Here is a 24,945-nt window from a genome sequence, read left to right as displayed (position 1 = left end):
ACAGGATAGCACATACCACGGCCTTTGATATACTAGTCGTGATGCACTGGCTGGAACGAGAAATAGTCCAATGGGCCCACTGATGGGGATCGATCCCACACTGACCACACATCAAGCGAGCGCTTTACCACTGGGCTACAGAATGTACATCCTGCCCCAGTACATTTTGACAACATTAATTAGCTTTATTTTCAAACAGTCTTACCACTTCTCCTTCCGATTTCACTTTGTACCTGGGAAGAATTCTAAACTGAGCATTTTTGGCATTGAATTCAATTAGTGACACCTAGAAACAAAACAAAAATATCTCACATCTCACAATGTAAAAACATCTTACATTTCACAATGTAAAAACATCTCACATCTCACAATGTAAAAACATCTCACATCTCACAATGTAAAAACATCTCACATCTCACAATGTAAAAACATCTCACATCTCACAATGTAAAAACATCTCACATCTCACAATGTAAAAACATCTTACATCTCACAATGTAAAAACATCTTACATCTCACAATGTAAAAAAGTAATAAAAAACCCCAACTAAATATAAACAATTGTTACACAATTATTCTGTTCTATTTGTAGCACTATAATACAGTGAACCTCTTCAAGCCAAACTCTCACAGAAGTAAATAAAGGTAGGATTTCAAGGGGTATCTAAGATGTTTATAGAAATTCCATTCTATAATGATATTTGAAAATTGCCTATGAAAAAAACATCTGGTTTTGAGAGAATTTTGGTTATTTGAGGGTCTGGTTTTAAGGGGGTTCACTGTGGTCATACTGCAGTTCACAGAAAAAGATAATTTAAGTGAAGTTCTCATATGTTTGGTCAGTGCAAATTTATTAACTTATCATATACAATACAAACAACTTCTTATTGCAGCACTTTGCACTATCAAAGCTGATACTTTCAATGTATTTTTGTGTTTACTGGCATATCCAATACTGTCCTGGCCATACACCTCATTCATATTTCTGTACAGCTCATGAATAAATGGTTAATTAGAATTGGTAAATAAGTTGATGAAATGACCTTACATTTCCCCATTGAACCATCAAACTCACCCTAGATCTGAAGACAAGCGGAAAAAATATTTCATTTAACGATGCACCCTACACATTTAATAAGATTTATATGGTGTTGGACATATGGTCAAGGACCACACAGATAATGAGAGAGAAAATTGTGTTGCCATCACACCATGGGCTAGTCTTTTTTATTATCAGCAAGAGATCTTTTGTATGCACCATCCACCAACAGGACAGTACACAACACAGCTTTTGTTACTCCCATTATGAAGCAATGTTTGAAATGAGAATCAGCCCAATCCTGCCATCAGGCAAGTGCTTTACCACTGGGCTATGTCCATCCCCTCTAGATTTGAGTCAGAACTAAGATAAGAACCCAATACCCTAACAGCAATGGAGCTGACAATTTTATTACTAGGTCAGCAAATCCAATTGCCCTTCTCTTTTGTAGCTACTAAAGGCCCTGGTTTACAGCAGTTATGACATGTGGAGCAGTTATTAAACTAGTGTAATATAAAACTATATTTACCTTCAGGTTATTAAACTAGTGTAATATTAAACTGTTTTTACCTTCAGGTTATTAAACTAGTGTAATATAAAACTATATTTACCTTCAGGTTATTAAACTAGTGTAATATAAAACTGTTTTTACCTTCAGGTTATTAAACTAGTGTAATATAAAACTGTATTTACCTTCAGGTTATTAAACTAGTGTAATATTAAACTGTATTTACCTTCAGGTTATTAAGCTAGTGTAATATTAAACTGTATTTACCTTCAGGTTATTAAACTAGTGTAATATAAAACTGTATTTACCTTCAGGTTATTAAACTAGTGTAATATAAAACTACATTTACCTCATGTTATTAAACTAGTGTAATATTAAACTATATTTACCTTCAGGTTATTAAACTAGTGTTATTATCTGTTATATAAAACTGTATTTACCTTCATGTTGTTTTTGTCTCGCTTGCTGGTGTGCGTTGTGCTCATGTGACGTATTTCCCAGTGAACACATGCTTTAGCTGAAAGCAGATTGATTCAAAGATATTTTATTGCTTTTGAAAACCAAATAGAGAAAAAAAACCTTATGAAGCCCTCTCCATCAGACATGCATAACAGATGACTGATATGCATTTAAAATATGAACAGAACTTAATATTTTTCAAAGTTGGAAAGAACCTGATCTTTCTTTTTTACTACTCCCCACCCAATCCAATACCCAATCGATCTGCTTCTGTATATCTAAAACAATAAAGCATACATATGCACATGAGAGAGAGAAATGGAATTGTTTCAGGGTGAAGATAACATTTTACCATTTTAAAATACCAGAGCAAATTCATTCCAACCCCTTCACCCCAGGAAGATGCCATCCCATACACCTACACATGTATGCTTGCATGTTACCATAATAATTTAACTTGCCATGGTGTAAATAAACATGTTAAGTAATTTAAAGTGAATAATCTGCCTACAATAATTCTGAGGTAAATTTTTCTTACCTGGACAAGTTCTCGGTACCAAACACATTTTCCATGTTGGCATTTTTTATCAGACCATTTTTTTCAGGGAAAAGATAATTTTCTCTTTTCATGAAAACGTATCCTGACCTCTAACCAATGGCATATCCCCCTATTTCAACACACTGGTCCAAAAATAAATTACCTTAAATATCAGGAAAGAAGGAAATGGTTTGATTTAATGACGCACTCAACACATTTTATTTACGGTTATACACACCTGTCAACCCTCCCAGATTCCGCGGGAGACTCCCGGTATTTGATCAAGTCTCCCGCGGGAAAAACGTTTCTCCCGGGAAATCGTTATTTTCTAAACATAAAAAAAAATTCAAGCTACCGTGGCTGTGTATTTATATTCAGTGTTGCCATATATAAAACTATCCAATTTAGTCTTAATAACACCTCTGACTTGTAAAATGTCTTCCCATTATTTTTAAATAATTATGAATTTTATTATTTTAGAAATGTCGCAATAAATTTTAATATATAAAGTCCCATTTCCTGATTGGTGTAAATTCAAAATTGTCCTAATTAAATTACTGCCCCGGGTTGGGTCACTGGCCTCCAGAGGCCGAACCCGGGGTGGCCATGCTCGAAACCTTAGTGGTATAAGAGCATGTTAAAAACATTATACCATACCACTGGATTACATAACGCAAAGTTCTATGGCTGGAAGTGCTAGAGTAGACCGCGAACGCATGCATCAATACACACGATGTCAAAATCACATGTCAAAGGAAGACGACAGAAAGACCAATTAGCTGTATAAACAATACTTGTATCAATTAGATTTGTAGGTTTGTGCAGTAAAATGTTAGTAACAAGAGTACACTTCAAGGGATTATTTTCCTACGATTAATAAATTTTGTGTTTTACATAACGTTACTCACGGAAATAGGTAAAATTCCGGTATATTTCACACGATGTCAGTAATGAGCTTTTTACGTATGATTAGTAGAAATGATTAGTGGAAATACAATGTTTATTGCATGGTTATGGTGATTTATGGGACACCACTGTACCGTATTGTAGTAAAAACTGAATATTAATTTTTAAGATTTAGGCCTATATAAATTTGTCTTGGGTTTACTTTTCACTAAACACAAATAACGATGATGCAACCTGTAAGTGTAATACAGTAAATGTACTAATTAATGTTTAAATTTGTTAGTGTTAAGATTTTTTAATAAAAGAGTTATTTTTAAAAATATGTATTAAACTATAATATTTAAAAATAATTAAAACAAAATTTTATATATATATATATATATAATTTAAGTTTTTTTTAATGCCAATAACTACGGTTGACAAGTATACATGACATTATGTAGTGTTCATATAACTTATTGTAGTACTTTTTTAAAAGTTGTGTTAAATCGTGGGCAGTTAAAAAATCTCCTGTTTTTTGACAAAATCTCCTGCTTTTTCAACACACACCTCCTGCTTTCTCTTGACTAAAGTTGACAGGTCTGCGGTTATATAACATCGGACATATGGGTAAGGACCACACAGATATTGAGGGAGGAAACCCGCTGTCACCACTTCATGGGCTACTATTTTTTATTAGCAGCAAGGGATCTTTTATAGGCACCATCCCATAGACAGGATAGCACATACCACAGTCTTTGATGTACCAGTCATGGGCCCACTGATGTGGATTGATCCCAAACCGACTGCGTATCAAGTAAGTGCTTTACCACTGGGCTACGTCTCACTCCTTTAAATATTAGAGTAAATGCCTTCCAACCCCTCTACAAATAATCTGCCTACAAATATCAGAGTAAATGCCTTCCAACCCCTCTACAAATAATCTGCCTACAAATATCAGAGTAAATGCCTTCCAACCCCTCTACAAATAATCTGCCTACAAATATTAGAGTAAATGCCTTCCAACCCCTCTACTATAACAAATAATCTGCCTACAAATATCAGAGTAAATGCCTTCCAACCCCTCTACTATAACAAATAATCTGCCTACAAATATCAGAGTAAATGCCTTCCAACCCCTCTACTATAACAAATAATCTGCCTACAATTATAATTCTCAGGTAAAACAAGTCTCACCTGGACAACTTCTCCATACCGAACGCGTTTTCCATGTTGGCGTTTTTGTTCGGCCATGTTGTCTTTGTTTTCGGCATTGGCAGAAATCTGCAACAAGATGTTATATGCAAAATAAATAAGAGAAAGATCTAAAAGTAAGATCTATATCTTCAGATATCAACACAGTGTTCGAAATAAGCACTTATCCGTTTGTCCCGACAAGTGAAAATCTATTCGGACAAGCCAAATGTGTCTCGATGGTTGTCCAGTGGACAAGTAAAACAATTCAGTGCAGTTCCATGTTTAGCAATCACAAACATCAACCTGATACTTGAATAAAATAAACCATTTATTTGGACAAGTAAAAATACTGGCAGACAAGTAAATTTCTAGATGTATTTGTCTGGTGGACTGGTAAAACATGCTGCTTATTTCTATCACTGCAACATTATAACAAAATATACAAACACGTGGTCAAACCTAGAGTGGTAAGAGAATAGCTGGCAGTTGCATCCAAGAACAAATGTATAACAAATTGTTATTTTACATCAGAAAAACCCTATGTATAACAAATTGTCATTTTACATCAGAAAAACCCTATGTACCGAGATGCTCTTCAGACACCTTCAATAGTTACCAGAAAAATGTGCTATGGTGTCAGTTAATCTAAATGTTATCGGGAAGAAGTGACCAGGGCGCCGTTCCATAAAGTGATCTCAGCACTAAGTTCACCAGTTTCTGTTTGCATAATAGGCAGTTATGCACTTCAGGTGATCTTAGAGCTAAGATCCAGGGATGTGAGAGGGGCTGGAACAAAAAAGCTTACTGCGGCCGGGGTCCAGGTGCCACTCAAGGGTCTCTGAAGGAAAATTGTTGTTTGCAACCCCTGGAACTGCCAAAAATTGCAGTCAATGCTAACAAATCTAAACTGGTTATAACTTATAATATAAGGCACACATCATAAACTTGAAACCGTGAAAACACACAAATGAACCATGTGTGGTCAACAGTATTGAACATCATGTTTTTTTTTTTTTTTAGACAGAATGGAAAAGCGCACTTATGTGTTTCCGCGTAGCTTTTACATCCCTGAAGATCGCTACGTTGAACAAGGCCCAGATGACTACCACAAGCTATAATTTTAGACCCAGACCTTGTGTGCCCCACATTTTTACTAGAGACAAGTTAACCTGCCAGGATGATATTTTCCAGTCATCTTTGACTTTGATAGCTACACAAGATGGTCCTTGTGGCAGATTTCACAGTTCAATGGGAGCTATCACTCTGGAGAATAATTCTTAGCTCCAATTAGCATGTGAATTAAAAAAAAAAGTCCTATAAAAAGATTAAATATCAACATCCAATATCTAATATGTCTTCTATAGTCTAAGTTAGAGGAGCAATTAGGGGTGCATAGTAGGTGGTTACAAGTGCCTCTTAACAATGCCAGTAGTAACTACTGAACACTCCCCGAAGTGGTCAGACTAAGTCCACAGCTTAAAGCTGATGGGGAATGGCAGGTGTGTGGCACAGATAGCCACAAAAGACAAGCACCTGTCGCGGTTGGAGAGACAAGGACTGGGAGGTGGATGTGGAGGTGGACAGTGAACGAAGTTGAAAGATGGGAGGAGTTGTCAGATCAGGAAGAAACGAGATTGAATTCAAAGGAGAGAAAAGAAAGGGGGCAGTGGGATAATAAAAATAAAAAGTTAGGGGAGCAATGAATCATTTAATCTGTGGCTACAGTATTTTTGTTCAGTGATTGAGATTCAAACACAAGACACTGGTGCACATGTCTACTAACCTTGGCTTGCTGCACCATGGCCTTGAGCCCAGTTTCCTGAGGGTCTGACTGTGAGAGTGCCAGCCATTTCCGGTACTTCTTGTTCAACTTGTACCGGTTCTGAATGAAGATCTGGAACACCACAGCTGAAATATGAAATGTATTTTTTAAAACTATAACTATATAGTGAAAGTGGCAGACCCTAGTTTTCAAACACTACAACATATTTGTCACCATTAAATCTGTTAATATAAATTAGAAGTATTAACATTTTATTATTTAGAATATTCATTTTCGTACACTTGATGTGCTTCTGGTCATGTCCAGGTTTTTGTAATATCCCAAAATGCATTTTTTATTATGGTAAAAACGCACGTTCATATTTAAAGAGTATACATGTATGTATGGCAATGCATTTCTGAACTAAAACAATTTACCGGGTATTTAAAGACTATACATGTATGTATGGCAATGCATTTCTGAACTAAAACAATTTACCAGGGTATTTAAAGACTATACATGTATGTATGGCAATGCATTTCTGAACTAAAACAATTTACCGGGTACGGTATTTAAAGAATATACATGTATGTATGACCATATATTTTTTAAAATAAAGTATATATTTAAAGAATAAGACTGTTAAAAATTTAAAGAATAATAGTTGTGTTTGTGCTTCTCTTGTACAAGTCTCGTTTTGGAAACCCATTTTTATCATGCATAAAATTAAGGACATCATTTACATGATAGATAATTCATGCAAAATTCAAATGGGTTACCTGATTTTTTTTTGCCTAACCATTAAATCATTTACACCAATTTTCAGGCTGTATCTTATTACTGAAAATGTTATTTTGTACTATTGGTTTGGAGAGCTTGAAAAATTTTACATAACATTTTGCAAGCAATCTTGGTACCAGGGTACACATTAAATTTTAATCAAATGTTTCAAAACATTCAAAATCTACTAACGGTGAACAGGAACTAAATAGTCTATTTCAAAGAACAATATAACTTTCAGGTTGTAATGGAAATCTCTAAATGTAAATAAGAAAGGTAGTAACTATGGAGTTAACTTAATGACAGTTGTGTTTATGGAATTTTTGTCTCAAGACTTATTGTTGGAACTGAAATATTATTGGATGCTTGTTTTTAAAGATGTGGTTTGGATTATATTCACTCTTTTTTTACACTTCTCTAAATGCCATGGTTAACTGAATAATTACAAGTACTGATATTTGAGAGAGAAAAAAAAGAATGGTATATTTATTTCCACAGATGAAGAAATTCTTTTTCTTTTTTTAATGTTTTCTTTTGTTTCTTTTCAGCTTAGACCCAGAAGTGTGTAGTTTAATGGAATGTTTGTAAACTTACCATGACAATTTGGAATGTTAGTTGGTCGGTTTCTGTCTTGGGAAGAATACACAAATAGGCCATTGTTTGCCGAGCTGGAAGAAACAAAATCACGAACGTAAACATCACACCTGTATCAGTTTTCAAAACATCAACCTCTCTTCAAGACTGTTAAAAGTTTGTTTTGTTGAATGACACCACTAGAACACATTGATTAGCTGATTGTCGTCTATTGGATGTCCAACATTTGGTAAGACTTCAGAGAAAATCTGCTACATTTATTCATTAGCAAGGGATCTATTGTATGTAGTGGCGGGATTTAGCTCAGCTGAGTGCTAGCTTGAGGTGCTTGCATCACAGGATCGAACCGCCTTGGTGGATCCATTCAGCTGATTGGGGTTTTTCTTGTTCCAACCAGTGCACCACAACTGGATAAAGGCTGTGGTATGAGCTTTCCTGTCTGTGGGAAAGTGCATATAAAAGATCCCTTGCTGCATTAGAAAAACTGTAGCGCGTTTCCTCTGATGACTACAAGTCAGAATTACCAAATGTTTGACATCCGATAGCCGATGATCATTTAATAAATGTGCTCCAGCGGTGTCGTTAAAGAAAACAAACTTCTTCTATTATATGTACTTTCCCACAGACAGGACAGCACAGATATATATCAGTCATGGTTGGGATAGTAGCCCAATGATAAAGCATTCGCCTGACGTGCCATCAGTCTAGGATCGATCCCCGTCAGTGGGCCCATTGGGCTATTTCCCATTTCAGTCAGTGCACTGGTATATCAAACATCATGGTATATGCTGTCCTGTCTGTGGAATGGTGCATATAAAAGATCCATTGCTACTAATGGAAAAATGTATCGGTGGCCCATTGGGCTATTTCTCTTTCCAGCCAGTGCACCACAACTGGTATATCAAAGACCGTAGTATATGCTGTCCTGTTTGTGGAATGGTGCATATAAAAGATTCATTGCTACTAATGAAAATATTTATCTGGTTTTCTCTAAGACTATATGTCAGAATCACCCAATGTTTGGCATCTAATGGCTGATGATTAATAAACCAATGTGCTCTAGTGGTGTCATTAAACAAAACAAATTTCAACTTTTGTTTGGGACTGAAACTAAAACACTCAGAGAATAGGTGTACCGCGGTGATTTGATCCTATGACCCAAGGAATCAGGTTGACCTAGATCTTCAAGACTGATGGATAAGTTATATATACTCAACTATCAAAACAAAACAGGATCTTTGTGCTATGTTACATACTAAACAATTACATCCCCATCTGACAAACTCTACAGGGTGTATCCTACCAAATCAAACCCCATAGACGACAATAGTAACATATGTGGCTAAAACTCCTACCTGCAGTGTATCAATCGACATAAACACCACAGATATAAATACTACCACCCCTCACCCTTAAAGTGAATCAGAAAAAAATGGGGGTCAAGCTGCTAATTTCTGAGATAATGGGTAGCGTCTCTGACTTGTTCCGCACAAAATGTGAGTACTTTGTTTTACAAGTACCCCATACATATTTCAAGTACATGGCTACTTGACACAGTGGTACTAGATGAAATAAAATTACATACATTTTTTGCCCAGATCAAACTAATTATTTTTTTTACAACCAACGCACTCACATTTATCACCAATCACAGAACTTGTGGTGTTCACTTCTCTATCAAAAGTTATGGTGCACCTCGAAATTTGACCCATCCGGAAGTTATTTGGTTTAGTACTACCTGGAATAGTCCTCATAAGCATTTTAGTTCCTAACTATTAAAACAGTTTCACTCTTTGTTTTGTCTTCTTGTTATTGGTTTTGTTTTTGTTTCCTGTTCTTGTTTTGGGGGTTTTCGGCGGTGTGTGTGTGTGTGTGCGCGCGCGCGTTGTGTTGCTGTTGTTTTTGTGGGTTTAGGGTTCGTTTGTGGTCTTTTTACTTACTCTTTGAACTTCTGTATAATATAATGACTTTCACACCGCTTAAACTTTCCAATATGATGCCATAACTAACCTAACGCACCGGGATTTCTTGCCCATGTTACAAACACTAGTAGTTATTGCAAATAATAAGATACTCAAACAACCGGTTCAACTAAGATGTACAGCGGTTACTTTGCGAATAGCATTTCATTTAACTGTTCTCATATGAACCTCAGTTTGTTCCGTGAAGATTGACAAATGTACACTCGTGATTCACATGTTACACGGTCTACACGTGTTCTTATGCTGGAGAAATGTCACTTCCTGGTTAGAGAGCTTATATAGATGACAGGTTTCCAACAGGTGCTTCGCGTTATCATAACGCAGAGACTTGAACACAGTCATAACATATAGTCGACGCCAAACGTTCTGTGGCGATGATTTGTTTTCCAACTCAAATTTTATTTACTCAACAAATTTATGCATAAGCAACATAAACATTTTGCTGTCTGTAAAATTAATCAGAATGACAAACCGGAGGACTGCCAATCCCGAGGAAATCCTTTACTGTCAGTACATCCTTTTAACCTCCACAAAGAGGACGTTGATCGTCATAAAGAGGACTGCCACTCGTTGATATTCTTTACTGGCAGTATATCCTTTTAACCGCCACAAAGAGGACTGCCACACCCGAAGAAATCCTTTTCTGGACAATACATCCTTTTGACAGTCACAAAGCTGACTGCCACTTCCGAGGAGATCCTTTACTGGACAATGCACCCCTCCTGCACTACTCGAAAGAGGACTGCCACCACCACCACCCCAGACTAGTTTACTAAATGAAATTTGAAAACTAGCACAGGACTGAACTCATTGGAATAAATACAGCTGTGATGGCATGCACTCGCGAATCACTTTTAAAATAGTTATGATATCAGGTGTTTGCGTAAATCAACCCGTTTTGGTGACAATATTTAATGCCAAACTTATCCGTTGAGGACTGCTGGCGTGTCATTGTCGGCATATCGGTGATGTAATCCAAACTCCACTACGGGAAAAAAATTGCGTTTGCTTCCACGCACCCGGAAAAACAATATAGAATCTGTGGCGACATCATCAACAAATGAACCCGGTAATAATGGACTGACCACAGAGCGTCCGACCACCAATAACGACCGTTTGACGGGATCAATAGATTCGAAACACACATACGCCATAGGTTCCAACCTGCAACTTTGACCGCTCGGACCATTCCTGGGCACACAACACGAGTTGAAATAAAAATGGTATTCGAAAAAATACTATGAAATAGTTTGTTTATTTTATACATCTTTCCAAATTTTTTTGTTAATATATTTCGCCTAAATCTGATCGAGAACACGTTACCCATGATATATTTATATAATGTTCAGGTGGAACTTTTGCAAAGCATTCATTTCACCATGGATATATATTTTTTTAAATTTCAATCAACATTAGCTTTTTGAATGACAGTTGAATTAATATTTATTAAATAGTAAGGGGACCGCTATATTATCCCAAGGTTCAATAGTCCGAAGGTTCAATAGTCCGGGGTTAGGTCTATAAACCTTCGGACTACTGCACCTTCGGACTACTGAACCTTGGGTTAGGGTCTGGGTCATGGTTAGTGTTAGGGTTAGGATCAGGGTCAGGGTTAGGGTTAGGGTCAGTTTTAGATATTTTACCATCATTGCACTTCATATCCATTTTTAAAGGTTCAGTTGATTAAATTACATTAAAAATAAAACCAAATAAAACTTAAACCCAACATCAGATTGGTAATCATCAAACGAAAAAAAAAAACGATAGCGCGATACTGACTTCAATAATTAAATCGTAATAATTTACAAGAGAGATAATTGAAGCATGAACTTGTCCACAAAAAATATAAATATGATTTTTATATTTTCACTGAAACTAAAATGCAGTGAAAATAGGAGTTTTCACCGAATATCACTGTTATGGTTTCTGTAGATATATATATTTCATGGCTATGTATATAATTGATTTTGTTTCATCTTGTTGCTACAGCACTGGCGTACGAAGATTGTTACATACTCCGTTGCCCCCCCCCCCCCCCCCCCCCCCACACACACACACACTTTTCGTGATCCAGTAGCAGTAGCGATGGTTTATACATATTTATATTTAGTACACTTTTTAGTACCTTCCTACGCCACTGCTATAGGCTGATAGCTTTTCTGGGGGTTTTAACAATATATATATACTGAGAAAACGAAATAAAGGAATCCAAGTAGCATAATGCTGTCTGTTTAATACCACGATGTAATATGGAACTGAATATCAGTAATGTGGAATTCAATGTCAGCAATACGGTTATTTTCTGACACTATGGATGGGTGTGTTTTGTTACAGACTGTTAGAGACTGCCTGACTCAGCATCGATCTTTAGTGCTGAAGTCTGGGCAGTCATTAAAGTCTTAGAAGAAATCAAAGATTCGATTGCATCTAAATTTATTATGTTTTACCGACTCACTTTCGTGTCTCCCAAGCTTTACGCAATATGAAGCTGGACCATCCCTTAATTGGGATGGTGATACGAAAGTGTGTCTTTTTATCCATAGCTAATAAAGATATTGTATTTTGTTGGGTGCCCAGTCATGTTGGCATCAGGGGTAATAACAAAACAGATTCTGCTGCCAAGTCGGCTTTGGATTTGCCTCATGCCAGGGTTGGTGTGCCTTATACTGATTTTAAACATAGTATTAACCAATTTATCTTTTCGACGTGGCAACATGATTGGGACGGTGGGTTGCGAACAAACTTCATGCCATCAAACCAGTCTTGGGAGAGTGGCAGTCCTCCTATTGACAGTGCAGGAAGGATGAAATAGTCTTGTGTCGTGCTCGCATCGGTCATACGTATTTGACCCATTCATTTATCTGAAAGAAAGATCCTCCACCTCAATGTGAGCACTGTCAGTGTACTCTGACGGTGCGCCACATTTTGGTGGAGTGTAAGCATCTTACAGAAACTCGAAAAGATATATTTGGCCAACGTAATGTCATGGAATCTTTTCGATTCCATCCAGAATTTTTTTTACAATTTTTACGTGATACTGACTTTTACTCTAAATTTTAATTTTTATATATCTGTGATATTTGTATGTTTTGCACAGTTCTTTACACTGTGTTTTTATTTGACTGTTGAATTTTTATATTGATATTGATCATCACTTTATTTGTTAATATTACCATATTTTGACACCCAATAGCCGATGTATTTTTCGTGCTGGGGTGTCGTTAAACATTCATTCATTCATTCATTCATTCATTCCTTTCCTGTTAGTGTTGGTATGGTACCTTATTTCTTTCCGTCAGTATATCTAGAAGAAATGCCGATCGATTCTGGATGATTTAGGACATACGTTTACAGAACTATGACAAAACAGTTGAACAACTTGATGTATCTGTCGGTTGTTGACATGATTATGTTCTACTCTGTGGTATTTATTACAGGGATACAGGAAACACGGTAATTGACTAACCAACCACCAGCACTTTTTATTGCCACAAACAGGTTCTTTGTTGCTGTTAGTACATCAAAGAGAGACGGAAGGTAGACCAGACACAGTCCACAGAAGAATGCAGTTAACGGGAGTTATACCAGGAATCTAGGACCTCATAGATAAAACTCCAGAAAACGAGTCAATGTGATACATAATGAGGTGAACCAAGTTTTATAATTCTAGAAACTGCAAATGCTCATATTTCTGCATACATGTAGGGCCTATGTTACATATATAAGCGTACGAGACTGGGGACTGAAGTAAATCCTCAAATTCGGTACAAAAAAGAAAGAAAAAAAGATAGAAAGAAATGTTTTATTTAACGACGCACTCAACACATTTTATTTACGATTATATGGCGTCATACATATAGTTAAGGACCACACAGATTTTGAGAGGAAACCCGCTGTCGCCACTTAATGGTCTACTCTTTCCGATTAGCAGCAAGGGATCTTTTATTTGCGCTTCCCACAGGCAGGATAGCACAAACCATGGCCTTTGTTGAACCAGTTATGGATCACTGGTCGGTGCAAGTGGTTTACATCTACCCACTGAGCCTTGCGGAGCACTCACTCAGGGTTTGGAGTCGGTATCTGGATTAAAAATCCTATGCCTCGACTGGGATCCGAACCCAGTACCTACCAGCCTGTTGACCGATGGCCTAATCACGACGCCACCGAGGCCGGTAAAAAAAAAAAAAGAGATATTCACCATGTATTTTCATCAATCTACTCACTCGACAATGTGTTGTGATTCGTTTGCAACCCTTTATGTAGATGTTTGGTAGCAATTCTAAAATGAATAAATGTTATCCAGTTTCGGGCATTTTAGTTTAATTGGGGCAAAACTCAGTCTGCCCCCACCTCTCTCCTACAAACAAATGGAAGCCCGTACACCTATGAATACATACACATGCTTCACGTGCAAATACAGTAACTGAAAAAACAACTTCGATGGATATGAAATGTTTAGTGAGCTAAGCCCTGGATGTCTCCATCGTGATGACCCTACATTTTGGCCAAATACAATTAGACATCAGGGCTGGATACGGGATTTTTTTTTTTTTTTTTAATTTGGAGAGGGGAGGGGAGGGGGGGGGGGGGGCTAAGGAGAAAAAGGGAACTTAGACCAACTCGTGAAGATGGAGCTCAATGAAAAAATAAAAACACCCTGATTGGATTTGCTTCGGGGGTTGTGTGTGTGTGTGTGTGTGTATATACCATTTCTGTAAGAAAGGAGACTGTACGCCCCTGCAACCTTCCCCTGTATCCACCTATATATTTAGAACACTGAAGTTAAACATGGTTAAATTTTAGTTCTTCCAGTTTGCATTCTTAAATCAGGCCCGTAAGAAAGACTTTGGGAGTTGGGGGGTGGGGGAGGGGCACTGACGGATAGGGTACAAACTCTATATCAGATTTTGGTTACAATAGCAAACATTAATGTGTTAAGAAAAAGGCTTACAAGTGGAGGGGGCACGTGCCCCCCGCCCCCGCCCCCGGTTCCTACAGGCCTGTAAATGCATGCAACTTCAAAACTGATTGCTTGGCAGAAATGTAATTCGGGTGGAAAGGAATTGTGTTTTTTTTCAGTCTTTTAGCCACTCACCAAATTAAAAAACAGAATAGAACCTGCTTTGAAGACACCTTAAATATAGCCATGGATGTAAGAAAAGTACACATTCATCAGTCGTACACCTCGTTAACTGAGGAATATTTCATTTGTAATATGTTGCCATTCGGTGCAAACAGTAGTTTCCTTTATATTTTTTTTATCTTCATCGCGTATTCATCAAAATAGTGTCCAGGGGCCTAATTCACTAAACTCTCGCAACTTTGCGATCTCGCAGTGCAATGCTAAAAGATTTGCAAAGAATATGTTTTTGTTGTCTAACAGAGCCTAAGAGACCTTTGTGAATTAGGCCCCAGTTCTTTGACAATATGGAGATGCAAATCAAATTGTGACGTGATATAGCCCTCATTAGATTTCGCAATATTATACATTTATAAATAGGAACAGAACAGAACATTATTACGCTCAGGCCGTTACCCAACGGAGTAAATAAAATTATTTTAATGCAATTTTGTGTGGGCAGGTAACTCAGGGTAAAATATTTACATTTCACAACAACAACAAAATTCAATATTTGTGGTCTATAATTTGGTTATCATGCAATTTTAAGACCGCGTCTTTAACGTTGTCTTGCTGTCAGAAGAAGAAGAAAACACCCAACCCACTTGGTATATTTTTCACACACGGTTTTACTTTAGTGGCATCATTTTAAAACGGTAATTATTTTCCCAAAACACTGACAAGTTTGTAGAGGGTGATCTCGAAAATAAAGTCACGGCAATTAGTATTTATTATGTTCAAGTTACATAAGCTGCCACTTTTTATGTTAATGGTAGTTACCGTGACTCGGGAGGTTGGCATTCTTCCCGAATATCTTAAAGATGCTGTATCAAAGTTGCATAATTAATGGCGGCTTCCCGCCAAAATTATTTATTAACCTTTGCTTTGAAATGTAAGCATTCGACGGAATTCCGCGACTTCTGTTGAGGCGAACACTGCGTAAAGTTATCCCAGACGGATGTTGCCGATGAATTTGTTGCTTTCTTTGATCTCGTCTGTCTTTGACCGCCCTATCCAGTCACCCTTCCAAATATTGTGGATTGGCTTATTTTATATAAGATTTGTTACCATGCAATAAGGCAGGAATTCGTCACACTGAATTGCAATATACCCGAGTTATTTATGCAAACATAACATGCATGCAATCGATTAATTTGTAGTTACTTATAACAAATAAATGTAAAAATAGTGAAATATTGCACTTGTAACTAGTATATAGCTCCTTTAAGTATGACGCATCTCTCTTGGTATTAGTTAAAGCAGTAAGGTTTGTCTGTCTGTCTCGTACCCCTCCCTAAATTAATTTGCTTACAACTCTCACTGAAGTGCTTTTTTCAGAGAGTTGGTCAATGTGCCCTTTGGTCCTTAGTCCTCTCCTTAAATTATTTCCTGGGTCCGGCCATGCTGTTTTCTCTATCTGTATATGCGTGCGCGCGCGTGTGTGTCTGCCACATTAAGACGAACAGATGACATAGTATGACGTTTTATTTGTTTTACGAGTGTGTGCATTCCTCGATTTGCTCTTTTAATCTCCGTATCAACATGGCGAAAGCTCATTAAACAGTTCACGACGAGTTAGCATCTTCTTATCCCACAGGAAGGTTGATTTGTCATCAGTACAGGGTCAGGAAACGTTGTTAATTGCTCCACATTGGTGAAAATTTTATACTTTTTTTTTCGTTTTTGGGGGATACATATATTTATACAGAATGTATCAGTTTAAAAAAGGTTGCTCCACAATCGAAATATGTATTAATTATTATTACTATTATTATTATTATTATTATCCACTTTTCAGATATTTTGCTTTATATTTGCTTTATAACAGTGTAAAAGAGTGTAAATATAAAAGTGTGTCCCCCCACTTTTGGCAGTTTCCTACGCCACTGATTGGGGGGTGGGGGTGGGTGGGTGGGGGGGGGGGGGGGGTGGGTGGGAGGAGATCAAGATACAAATAGCGCTCTGCAATTATATTAAAGACTACGTTATGTACAATCCTGTCTACGAAAGATACCATGTAAAAGCCACGTGTTGTTGAACACAATGAACAGTCTATTTAGTTAAATGTTTTTCTTTTCTCTAAACCAAGTGTTTCAGTTACCAGGTTTGACACTTATTAAGTACCAGGGTGTCATCAAACATTCCTCGCTTTCCTTCTCTGCGCGTGATTACAAACTGCTTCACATTTGAGAAATATTCCAAAGGGTACATATTTGGTTCCACCTAGCTTCATACTTTATATAATGTCTTGTTTTTGTCACTCAGCTTTGTGTTTAATTCCATGTTTTTCCATGTTCCTAGCTAACCAAGCACTGATCCAATATTGGGAGGCTACTAGGTGCTCAACCAATACCCACCCCAACACCCACCCACCCGATACCCGAACAGGCAAGTGCTTCCTTTTTGTAACAATTGGTTTACGATTTTTATTTCGCGAAAGCTAAACTTTTATTGAAGCTACTCTTATCAGGTGTGCCCTTTTACCCTTGGTCGTGTCCCTTAAATAGTTCTTGAGTCTATCCTTGTACAATATGTTCTCCCAGAATCCAGCGTTTACGAATGCATCTCTTTTCTCTGTTCTTCTTTAGCAGGTGTGGATGGTGTAACATCTTGTCAGGATGTGTGTTTCTGGGGAAGACTGACATAATGCATGCTACTCTTGTAGTTTAAAGCTGCACCACCTGCATGCGTCCTGAATTTTCTGTATAATTTCCTGTTTTAATTATCTAAGTTGCATGTATACTTATTGTTATGGCACACCTAGTTTCATATATAATTTCATTTTGTATTGACTTATCTTCAATGTCTTCAAACATACTTTCGTTTTCCGACACCCACATTTATGTCTGATTGTACGTTTGCACACTGTAAGGGCCGTAGCTAGCGGAGGAGGGGGGCGGGCAAGGGAGGCAGTTGCCTCCACCCGGATTAAATCCGGAAAACATTATAGAAAAGTAAAGAAACTTCTCTTCTTAACCGTTTAAGGAGTTTTAGACTATTAACTACCCAATTGCCCCCCCCCCCCCACCAAATTTTTGTTTTTAATAATAATAAAAAAATAATAATAAAAATAAAAATCCTAGATACGGCCCTGACTGCAGCTGCATGGTCTATTGTAGTTATTTTATCTTTATTTTATAAATGTATTTCTATATGAGGTGGGGGGTTTGGGTTTTTTTTTTTGGAGGGGTACTTATTCTTACTTTTTTCAGTTCTTTTCCCCTGATCACAAGCACGCATCATGATTCAACAAAACCGTGTCTGTCTCCAGGTAGGTTTGAGAGGTCAGGGGTCAGACAGATAATTAAGAATACAATGAAGAGCGCGACAGGATTGTGCCATGGTGGTGATGTACAGGTGGTATCCGTGCTCGGAATAATGTTACTGTCGGTAATATATCTACCGGAACTTGTTTTCACGTACGTGCCGGGAATAAAGGTGTAGTGAACTCGCTGGAAATATATACTGAAAGGTGGCATCGAGAACCAAGTCTCGTTTATGTACTCAGGAGAACGAATTCTATTAGCTAACTATAGAACCTTCTTTCCGAAAAAAACCCTCACTTTGTTATATGTTTGTGTACGGCATTGAACAAAAATCGCATAGTGTACGATTTCAGGTTAGGCCTATACTGACTTGAAAGCAATTTCCGGTAACACGTTTTTAATGTCCAGGCATTGTAATGTTTAAGATTCTGTGTTGCAGTTAGATTTGTCTACAGAGAGAGACCACGAGGACTTAGAGGGCTCAGGCTGGGAGGTTCGGACGAAACACAAAACAGAAGAGTCAAAAGGATGGGGTAACTGTGGACCAAACTCTAATTATTAGATCCATTTGTAGTTTAATAGTCTATAATTGTTGAAGATCGGATTGTTAAATGCCAGCCTTATAATTCATCCCCACCCCACCACTAACACAGTACCAATTACAAAACATATTTGACCTCGAAAGTAAATAATAACTATTTTTTTAAAAGTATACGCCTAAAGTTGTGTGTTGAAGGATACACGTGATTAATTCAGTGAATTGTACATGTAGTTGCATTATATATAACGAATGTCTTGGGCCCCGTTCCACGAAGCGATTGTAGCCCTAAGATCACCTTAAGTGCATATGGTAGCTATGTTCTTAAGGTGATCTTAGGGCTAAAATCGCTTTATGGAACGGGGCCTTGGTATTTGGAAATGGCAGTCCTCCTACAGACTGGGAAGGATGTATTGTTCTGAAAAGTGGCAGTTCTCTTATAACTGAAACACCTGACAGTGACTCAAAGGTCTTGTCGAAACATCCCTTAGACTCTGGCTTAAACATAAATACCATTTTTAAAATGTTAATGGTTTTGTCGTTCAGATTACGTTTAAAGTAAGAATAAAAATCCCCATCCTTCTTCATTTAAGTAGAACATTATGACATTGTTTTATACAAGCTATGTTCTACAAAGCTAGGTTGAAGATAAACATTCGTTTGCATTTTGGAGAATATCAAATATCATGATATTTCTAACGAATATACTACTACGAAACTATGAACGGTTCTAGCTCTGCTTGTATAGATGTGTGGCAGAGGGCCTATATCGGATGCCGTGTAATCGATTGCACGGTACACGTGGCTTAGTTTCTACCAATATCCTACCAAACCTAACCAAATGAAAAACACGTGTAGAAAAATGCTGTAACGATGATGATAAAAACGGCCGACCTCAATGACTAATAACATCTAGTGTAAGAAGAAGACAAAAACAAAAACAAAAGAAATAAACAAAAACAGACAACAAACCAAAAAACCAATAAAAAACCCCACTACAACAACAAACAAACACAATCACCAACATAGTTGACAGCTAACCAGTTGTGGATATAAAGATTATGGCAACCGCAGCCACACATACCACCATGACGAAAAGGTCATCTGAGGTGCAGTAGGTCGCAGGATCAATCACCCTCTATGGACTATGGTTGCTTCCCGTCCAAACCAGTGCCCAACGACTGGTACATCAAAGGCCATGGTATGTACTGTATTGTCAATCAGGAAAGTGCAACGTAGCGGATTCTCTCCTCTCTCTCTCTTACTCTCATACACATTCACTATCTGTCTATCTACCTTTCTATCTGTATGTTTGTCTTTCTATCTGTCTGTCTCTTACTCTCATACATACATTCGCTATCTATCTATCTATCTATCTATCTATATGTCCATCACATCAACACGTTCACTCTTTCTGTGTGTCTGTCTGTACATATGTATGTATGTATCTCTCTCTCTCTCTCTCTCTCTCTCTCTCTCTCTCTCTCTCTCTCTCTCTCTACACACACACACACACACACACACACAGATACAGATAGACAGACAGACACACAAACACACATTCATTAGCTCTACTCTACCTACATGCACTGGCGTAGGAAGCGGGGGGGGGGAGGCAAGAAGGGCATGTGCCCCCCACTTTTCAGATATTTTGCTTTATATTTGCTTTATAATAGTGTAAAAGTGTGTAAATATAAAGGTGTGCCCCCTCCCCACTTTTTGGTAACTTCCTACGCTACTGGCTACACGCCTGTATGTCTGTCTGTCTATATGTCTCGGTGTGTCTCCGTCTCATTCTCTTATTTTCTGTTTCTGTCTTTCTCTCTGTATGAGTCTCTGTCTGTCTGTCTGTCTGTCTCTCTCTCTCTCTCTCTCTCTCTCTCTCTCTCTCTCTCTCTCTCTCTCTCTCTCTCTCTCTCTCTCTCTCTCTCTCTCTCTCTCTCTCTGTGTGTGTGTGTGTGTGTGTGTGTGGACCAAGTGTGGAAATAACCAAGTTAGACACCAACAAACCATAGTAGCTGTAGATTCACCAGTCGAGTGCCACCACAACCAGCAACTCGATACTACAGCATCCTCTTAATTAGCTTAACACCAGCTACAAGTCGTAATCCTGTCTTGTCCAAATTCCAGGTTAACTGGAGAGTGGTCCACTGGTACAACTGGCTGAATATTCGGGATATATTATACTGTCTTTAGCTTCATATCCACTCTTAATAAGTAACTCCATACCATAAAATGTGCGAGTGGTTCTAACCGTATTATTAATTGGCCTATTGTGAGCTGCTATATGTTTAACACATAGCGCACATCTTTTCCTATTCTTAGCAGTTCCATATTAACTAATAGGGCCACAGGTGCAATTGGTTAAGTATGTTGGATACATTGACTGTTTTGAAAAGCCTGTCGTTGGGCCCATTGGGCTACTTCTCGTTCCAGCCAGTGCACCACGACTGGTATATCAAGACCGTGGTATGTGCTATCCCGTCTGTGGTGTGGTGCATATAAAAGATCCCTTGCTGTTAATCGAAAAGAGTAGCCCCTGACGTGGCGACAGCGGGTTTCCTCCGTCAGCTGACCATCGCCTATTGGGTGTCAAACATTTGTAAATCTGACATGTAGTCTTCAGAAGAAACTCGCTACATTTTTCTGTTGGCAGCAAGAGATCTTTTAAACGTTTTATGCACTTTCTGAAGGATAGGACAACACATACCACGGCCTTTAATATACCAGTCGTGAGGCAATAGTTGTGATGACCAATCGGAGTATATAGATAGCGTGCATCCTGTTCTACGTCTTGTACACATTCCATATAAATTGGAGAGAGAACCATAGGTACATTTGGTTGAATATATTCGACTGAGTAACCTGTAACTTCCAAATGTGCAGCTATTTCTCGCTCCAGGCAGTGCACCACGACTGGTACATCAAATGCCGTGGTATGTGCTATCCTGTCTATGGGATGGAGCATATAAAATATCCTTTGCTGCTAATCGAAACGAGTAGCCCATGAAGTGGCGACAGCGGGTTTCCTCACTCAATATCTGTGTGGTCCTTAACCATATGTCTGACGCTATATAACCGTAAAATAAAAGGTGTTGAGTACATCGTTAACTAAAATATTTCTTTCCTTCCAAATGTGCAAGTGGAGAGGGACTCGGAGTTACATTTGGTTGAATATATTGAGTAACCATAGGTACATTTGGTTGAATATATTCGATATACTGACTGTCTTGGTTGAATATAGTCGATATACTGACTGTCTTGGTTGAATATAGTCGATATACTGACTGTCGTGGTTGAATATAGTCAATATACTGACTGTCTTGGTTGAATATAGTCGATATATTGACTTTCTTGGTTGAATATAGTCGATATACTGACTGTCTTGGTTGAATATAGTCGATATATTGACTGTCTTGGTTGAATATAGTCGATATATTGACTGTCTTGGTTGAATATATTCTATATATTACCGTATATGCAAGTGTAGAGGGCTTATACTGGTTGAATATATTCGATACATCTACTTTCTTGAATAACCCATAACTGCGAAATGTGTAAGTAGAGAGGGAATGAATGAATGAATGAATGAATGAATCTTTGACACCCCAGCACGAAAAATACATCGGCTATTGGGTGTCAAACTATGGTAAATGGAAAAGTAGAGAGGTACAGTTGGTTGGATATATTCGATATCTGACTGTTTTCGTTACCATATAAAATAATGCTGATAACCAGTAACTCTACACTCCATAACGAGCCAGTGGTATTAACCCTGTTATTAATTGTCATATTGTGAGCTATATTTTGTTCTTAACATAACGTACATTCTTTCTTTAGATGCTTTCCTTTAATGATTCCAAGGTGAGGCCATAGGTACGTTGGCTCAACTTTACTATGTATATTAACAGCTTCGAGTGTTGTACGAAGACTCACAATCAGTAACATTACACTACAAAATGTGCAAGTGGTTCTGACCCTGTGAGCTGTGGTTTTATTATTTAGTCTACACTCGCTGTCTACTTCGTTGTACAAATTCTGTGCTAACTGAAGACAGGGGCTCGTAGGTACATTTCGCCGACTGTATTGGATATATTGACTTTCCTGAGTGTCACGGCAGTACACAAAACCAGTAACTCTACACTACAAAATGTGCATGTGGTTCTAACCCTGTGAGCTGTGGTTTTATTATGAAACCTACACCCGCTATCTATTCTGTTGTAGAAATTCCGTTATAATTGAAGTATGGTTCGTAGGTACATCTCGTTGACTGTATTGGACATATTGACTTTCCTGAGTGTCACGGCAGTACACATAACCGGTAACTCTCTACCACTTGAGACGTGGCAGTGGTTTTAACCTGGTTATTAACGGGTGTGTAATGAGCTACTCGACATAGTACCATGTGCGCTAATCCAACGAGCGCCAGACGCTCTTCAGATCACGGTTCCAGGAATCCAGGTGAAGGGGTTCGCTGATGACACGATAATCTCCCCTGATTGATTCCAATTCCGTGAACCGCTGCCAGAAACCCGTTATAATAACCGTAATGGGACGTTTGACTTATAACACCTCAGGATATTGTTGTTAAGTACAGGTGTTGTTCTTTTTAATATTATAAAGGATATTGTTGTTAAGTACAGGTGTTGTTCTTTTTAATATTATAAAGGATATTGTTGTTAAGTACAGGTGTTGTTCTTTTTAATATTATAAAGAGTTTTTGTTAACAGACATAGATACAAGATACGATATTGAAAATTAAACTAATTTGAAATATTCACTTTTAAATAGTTTGAGATACTTTCAAATTATCATACCTATGAATATGAACACTAGTCTATAAATTCGTACCTTTAACTTGTACATACCATACTAAACGTGTTTATGTTTTTAAGTATTTATAATAGTTCAAATTAATGTTTTATTTCTTATTAAAGCAAACACGTGTTAAGTGTTCTGTTGTGTGAATTGCAATAATCAGCAACAATGATAATTTATGAATAAAATAAAATATGTCTGATTTTAGCAGTAGAATAGTTACGAAATTTAGATTTTCGGAACACATCATTAGCCGTTATCACACTGAAAGCCTAAACAGCTAAGTGCAGTAGTTTTAGTAAATGGTTCAGAACACCGTAGAGAACTTCGTGACACGATACTGGGAAAAGTCATCTGTAGCAATAACTTTCCTTCTGGTGACAGTAGAGGCAAAATCGGGCGAAAACATGTCTTGTAGTGTTTATTCATTACATTAAAACATGTCTTGTAGTGTTTATTCATTACATTAAAACATGTCTTGTAGTGTTTATTCATTACATTAAAACATGTTCAAGAAGGAAGGAAATGTTTTATTTAACGACACACTCAACACATTTTATTTACGGTTATATGGCGTCGGACATATGGTTAAGGACCACACATATATTAGCAGCAAGGGATATTTTATATGTACCATCCCACAGACAGGGTAGTACATACCACGGCCTTTGATATATCAGTCGTGGTGCACTGGCTGGAACGAGAAATAACCCATTGGGTCCACCGACGGTGATCGATCCTAGACCGACCGCGCATCAGGCGAGCGCTTTACCACTGGGCTACGTACCGCCCTAAAAAATGTTCAGTTATCAATGTTATTGTTATTACAGCAACCACATAATGTAACATTCTACAGACAATGTTATTGTTATTACAGCAACCACATAATGTAACATTCTACAGACAATGTTATTGTTATTACAACAACCACATAATGTAACATTCTACAGACAATTTCGTTTTACTCTTATTATTCCAATGAAAACCATCATAATATGTTGATGAGTTTTTCTGTAGTCAAGTACTGTGATTAAAATCCTAAAACATTTTTGAGTACCACTCCAAGTGTCGTATTCTATAACCCAGTGCCATTATGTTTTAGTCTGCCATTATTGGTGTCGTATACTATAACACCACTTCAATCCGCACTTTACTGACAACAAGAAGTACTTTACCGACAACAAGAAGTACTTTACTGAGAACAAGAAGTCCATTCAATCTCAGACTACTACACAATATAAGTACTTTTGAGTACAGCGGTGTTTACAAAAGCCATAAAATAGACCTCCATACATTCATTTGTTTGCATTGGTATTTAGAAGAACTAATATAACAACGAGACTTAAGATTCATTCTCTTGGCCACTAAAACACATGAATTAAAGACTGGTGCTACCTGAATCTAAAGAAACAGGATATCTGAATTTAAATAAAGTGAATACTACATTAAAGAGATCGGAC

General features: G+C 37.5%; 1 protein-coding gene across 1 annotated transcript in view; it reads right to left on the bottom strand.

Moving 5' to 3' along the window:
* Positions 1-24,945, bottom strand: part of LOC121389320 (inositol 1,4,5-trisphosphate receptor type 1-like) — a 62,573-nt gene that overhangs the window by 10,336 nt on the left and 27,292 nt on the right. Inside the window, 6 exon segments of the mRNA XM_041520915.1 lie at positions 206-286; positions 1,988-2,034; positions 2,037-2,064; positions 4,627-4,713; positions 6,410-6,534; positions 7,763-7,836. Of these exon segments, the coding sequence (XP_041376849.1) occupies positions 206-286; positions 1,988-2,034; positions 2,037-2,064; positions 4,627-4,713; positions 6,410-6,534; positions 7,763-7,836 (442 nt within the window).

Source organism: Gigantopelta aegis, chromosome 14, assembly GCF_016097555.1.
Source record: "Gigantopelta aegis isolate Gae_Host chromosome 14, Gae_host_genome, whole genome shotgun sequence".
Lineage (NCBI taxonomy): Eukaryota > Metazoa > Mollusca > Gastropoda > Neomphalida > Peltospiridae > Gigantopelta > Gigantopelta aegis.
This window is presented reverse-complemented; position numbering and strand designations above follow the sequence as displayed.